The sequence below is a fragment of the Mandrillus leucophaeus genome, unplaced genomic scaffold (assembly GCF_000951045.1).
Source record: "Mandrillus leucophaeus isolate KB7577 unplaced genomic scaffold, Mleu.le_1.0 Scaffold132, whole genome shotgun sequence".
In the NCBI taxonomy this organism is placed as follows: domain Eukaryota; kingdom Metazoa; phylum Chordata; class Mammalia; order Primates; family Cercopithecidae; genus Mandrillus; species Mandrillus leucophaeus.
Window position 1 is genome coordinate 969,202 of NW_012101277.1, and position 5,337 is coordinate 974,538.

At 40.6% G+C, this 5,337-nt stretch overlaps 1 protein-coding gene across 1 annotated transcript in view; it reads right to left on the reverse strand.

Moving 5' to 3' along the window:
* The window catches only part of SRGAP1 (SLIT-ROBO Rho GTPase activating protein 1), a 193,514-nt gene that overhangs the window by 74,860 nt on the left and 113,317 nt on the right, over window positions 1-5,337 (reverse strand). The window contains exon 9 of the mRNA XM_011972934.1: window positions 3,793-3,894. Within this exon, the coding sequence (XP_011828324.1) occupies window positions 3,793-3,894 (102 nt within the window). The remainder of the gene's footprint in view (window positions 1-3,792; window positions 3,895-5,337) is intronic.

Below are 5,337 nucleotides of genomic sequence, written 5' to 3' on the forward strand. Positions count from 1 at the left end.
TTTATATATATATATTTTTTGAGACAGAGTCTTGCACTGTCGCCCAGGCTGGAGTGCAGTGGTGTAATCTCAGCTCACTGCAACTTCCACCTCCTGGGTTCAAGTGATTCTCCCACCTCAGCCTCCTGAGTAACTGGGACTACAAGCATGCGCCACCATGCCTGGCTAATTTTTATATTTTTAGTAGAGACAGCATTTTGTCATGTTGGCCAGGCTGATCTCGAACTCCTGACCTCAAGAGATTTGCCCGCTTTGGCCTCCCGAAGTGCTGGGATTATAGGTGTGAGCCACTGTGCTCACCCTGCATATTGGTATTTTTATGAAAACTTACAGTTTTTACAGGATAGTAAATAACTTTCAAAACCCAAACACTGTAGAGCAAACAAAAGTTTTCAGGCCAGGAGTGATGGCTCACACCTGTAATCCCAGCATCTTGGGAGACCAAGGCAGGTGGATCGCTTTGAACCCAGGAGTTAGAGACCAGCCTGGGCAACGTGGTGAAACCCAGTTTCTATGAAAAAAACAAAAATCAGCCAGGTGTGGTGGTGTGTGCCTGCAGTCCCAGCTACTCAGGAGGCTGAGGTAGGAGGATTACCTAAGCCTGCGAGGTTGAGGCTGCAGTGAGCTGTGACTGTGCCTCTGCACCCCAGCCTGGGTGGCCAAGTGAGACCTTGTCTCAAAAAAATTTTTTTTCATGGGCCAGATATGGTCTGTTGCAGGTGGTGCCTACTTTTTTGTTGTTGTTGTTGTTGAGACGGAGTCTTGCTCTGTCACCCAGGCTGGAGGGCAGTGGCACAATCTTGGCTCACTGCAACCTCCCGGGTTCAAGTGATTCTCCTGTCTCAGCCTCCTGAGTAGCTGGGATTACAGGCGCATGCTGCCAGGCCTGGCTAATTTTTTGTATTTTAGTAGAGATGGGGTTTCACCATGTTGCCCAGGCTGTTCTCGAACTCTTGAGCTCAGGCAACCTGCCCGCCTTGGCCTCCCAAAGTGACTATTTAAGGTATTCTAAGATTTGGTGAAAAGGTTCATGTTCTACTTAGCTGCACTGTCCATGCTTTTTACAACTTGGGTGAAATTCTCTCTCAACTTTTCTTTCTTTTGGTGGGGGAGACAGGGTCCCATTCCACTGGCCAGGCTAGAGTGCAGTGGCATAATCATAGCTCAATGCAGCCTCAAGCCCTGGGGACCTTCAGTATTTATTGTTCTGAACCACAGTAACAAAACTCCTTAACCTGGCTCTCAAAGCTTCTTGTTGAATGACCTCACCTTCTCCTTCAGTTCATCCCCAAAGAGAACTGGGGTGATAACCAAACTGTTCTATTCTCCCAAGGAACCTTGACATATATTGAAATATCTTTTCTTCCCTCTATTTTTATGGTTATCTACTGATTATCAAAAATCTAATTTAAATCTTACTTTCTTTGAGAATCCCACTCCACCACAGTAAATTTTCTTTGGTGTCCAACAAATCATAAACCAGTAGTCATGCTCACAAGAAACATTAGGATAATCCAATTCATTTGCTGCTTCAGCTAATGTTTAAAAAGTACTTTTTAAGTTTTATTTTGCAGTCAGTAGGTTTTTAAAAATTTATTTTAATTAATTAATATTTTTAAGAGACAGGGTCCTGCTGTCACCCAGGCTAAAGTGCAGTGGCACCATCTCACCTCAGTGCAGCCTCGAACTCCTGGGCTCAAGAGATCCTCCCTCAGCTTCCCAAGTTCTTTAGAGAATTTTTAAAAATTAACCCTCACAAAGCATTGCCTGACTCTCTAAGTTTATAAGGACACTGTGCTTCTCCACATTATGCCTAAAAAGGCATACATTAAGGGTGACAAACTCAAAGGCCTGCGGAGGCCAGACAGGTAACACAAACAGTTCACTGTAAGAGAACTGGAAGTTGAATGACTCTGGCAAAGTAGAATTCAAATGCCCCAGCTCTTCAATTCATGAAGCAGTGCAGGGCCAGAGTAGCCAGACCTTTTTTTAAAAAAACAGGTCAAAACTTTGGGAGCCAAACAAAACATATCCTTGAGCTGCCAGTTTTGACTTTGTGTATAATACCCTATTTTCCTTGAGTTTAGAGAATGTTATCCAAATAAAATAGCAGAAGGATATGCAGGGAAAAACAAGGGAAGTCACTAGACATACAAACTGTAGATAGAACAGGATCCAGTAAACTGCATTAGGTATTTTGTGAAGCCTAGCCAAAACCTAGGCTCTCAAATGCTACTTCAAGGTGAGCAGTAGCTTTCCTTTGGAAAGGTTCATTTGTGGGACTCTATATAGAGATGACATTGGTTGCATCTTAAGTACACACATTTGAATAAGGGCTGGTTTGTTTCTATTAGGAATAATAAAAGCCAAAATTTACAATGGGTTTTGACCAAATTATACTGGTCTAAAAATACATCACTCTTTCTTAACAGAAACAAATACACGAGCTCAAACATCCTGGTGGGATTAAAACAAAACAGGGTATGAAAGTGAATTTTGGATATTCACTTTATCATTGTAAGTTATTTTTTCACTTCTGTCCCACAATCCTTTCTTTTGGGAATTGTCTCTAGAAATACACTATTTCTGTTGGAATTCTCAATCAAAGGGTTCTATGAGCTGCACATTCTTCAGGCTGACCAATGACAGAATCTCATCTCCTAGATGGAATCATTTGTCCAGAAGCATGCATGACTTTAGCCAGGTCAGTAAAGAGTCAGTCCTACTGCAAAGACAAGGATGCTAGGATGAAGTGGGATGGCAAGCTTTAAAAGGGACCACATAGTTCTGCCTCTATCCCCAACACACTACCAACACACATGAAGAAATCACTTCTAAGTGATAAAAAGAGAGAGAGTCCTGATAACGTCATTTGAACACAAATCCAGTGATGTCTGAGGATACTGCAAACACTGACCAATAGTTAACTTTGTAACTTGTGTTCCTGTAAATTACAATTGGGAGCCTTGATTAATGCAAGAAACATTTGTGGTTCGCATCTTTATTTTAGGAGAACGTGGATTCAAGTAAGTTAATTTCAGAAATAGGCAGCTGAATTGTATAATTGCTTCCTAACTCAACATATATTGATAATTCATATTTTATACTCTATTCATTTAAATATACTAATGCTGGCAAATAAACATTTGTCTATCCTCATTCAAGTACCATTTCAAAATATGATTTTGTTCTAATTATATCAGTAATGCCATGTTCAGTACCAAAAATTTAGAGAATATAGGAAACCATAAGGGAAAAAAAGTGAATTTTAAAAGTTAGGATTAAATTAACATGGCACACTGTGGGCCAGGCCCCACAATGGCTCATGCCTGTAATCCCAGCACTTTGGGAGGCCAAGATAGGACTGCTTGAAGCCAGGAGTTTGAGTCCAGCCTGGGCAACACAGCAAGGCCCCATCTCTACAAAATATTTTAAAAAATAAACTAACATATTAGTCAAAAGTTCCACTGTACACAGGATTGTATATTTTTGTACACATATGTTGAATTTGACAACCCATGGGAACTATTTTCACTATGAATTACAATTTAAGGTAAAAAAATTATGTTTACATGTATATGCAGTGAGTGTCTAGTAATATATTAATCTATGGCAGAATACAGAATCTTTGCATTTATCCCCTACAAAGAGTATTACAGGAACCCTGAGAGCAGGAAATACATAATGAAGAGGTTGAATCTTGAATATTAAATATGCCTAGATCATGTGAGAATGCCTTCCAGTTATATCTGAATTCAGAACACTGGTGTGGCAGGATGAACGCATGCTCACCTCTTCATTCTCGATTTTGAGCATGGCGAGGCGGGACTGCAACTGTTGGTACCTGAGCATGAGCTCTGCCTGGACTGGTTGCTGGGCACTGACCTGGCACACCTGATGGAGAATGAGAAACCACAGTTACAACGGGGCACCACAGACCCACCTCCAGAAGCACAGTTCTCCTATTTAAATGACGCACGAATCATACCAATCCTCTCAAGGTTCCAATTACATATTTACTTTTAATAGGCGCATCAAAACTTCTCTTGTAAATATGGAGCTGTTACATAAGCTGCAACAGTAGAATGCAGCTGCTTGGCCTGGCTACGACTGGAAGATGGCAGCTGCAGGAAGGACTGTGGTAAGAACGGAGCAGTTCCTGTGATGGACCTCTGATGATGAAATCTCACTCGTGGAATTCTTAATGGCTCTTGTGCAGAGGCGGAAGATGATTCATGTGGACCATACAGACATAAATTAAGAAGGCAGCAGGGCTTATTGGTTAGGGTCTGAGCTCTCGAGTCAGTCAGTTGTACTCGAATGCCAGCTCTGTCCCCTACTAGCCAGGTGACTGTGGTAAGTTACAAAACCTCAGCTTCCTAATCTGTAGAATGAGAATAATAAGAGTTCTTATAACACAGGGCTGCTGTGGGAATGAAATGAGACAATGTACAGAAGCAACTTAGATCAGCGCTTGGCACATAGTAAAAACTCAGAAAATGTGAATGACTATTTGAGCATCTTTCAAATATGGCTTCCCTAGCCACTAGCAGCCAAATTGCGTGACTCACCATGAACTTCAAGAGGCCACTTATCTTAGGTTTTGATAGAATATATTTGGCCATGATCTCAATTATGGATAAGTTCAAAATCAGAGCATTATTAAAATTGCACCAGAAACAAACAATTTCTTCTTATCTGCCTTGTTTTAGAAATGCTCTTGGCTGATGGGGGTTCCTTTTATGGAGTTTCCAAAACATTAGAGAGATTACCACTGCTCCTTAGCAGAACTGGCCATAAAAAAGGGCAACCAACTTATTTTATTAAAATAATAAAACCATTAACATCCAACTGATGTCATTTGTCTGTGATATGTTAACATGCTATGCTTAACATATCCACAGCTGAAAAATTTAAACAGCAACCATTTGTTTTTAGAAACACGGGATAAGCTACTCATCCTGCTTGTCAAAATCCACGTTCTTTTGGCTTAAAAACTGCTTACCATTTCTATCAAACACACATAAAATCCAATTAGAAATACAGCAGGTACATTATATATAAATACATACACGTATATATTTTATATGTCTTAACACTTGGTATTTCAGAAAAAACATGACATTAAAGAAATCTTTCATGATCTTATAATTACATCTATTTTGAAAAACAGACTGTCACCATAAGTTAAGACTGAGTTTTTATCTATGAGTTTTTTTTTTTTTTTTTTTTGAGACGGAGTCTTGCTCAGTCGCCCAGGCTGGAGTGCAGTGGTGCGATCTCGGCTCACTGCAAGCTCCACCTCCCAGGTTCACGCCATTCTCCTGCCTCAGCCTC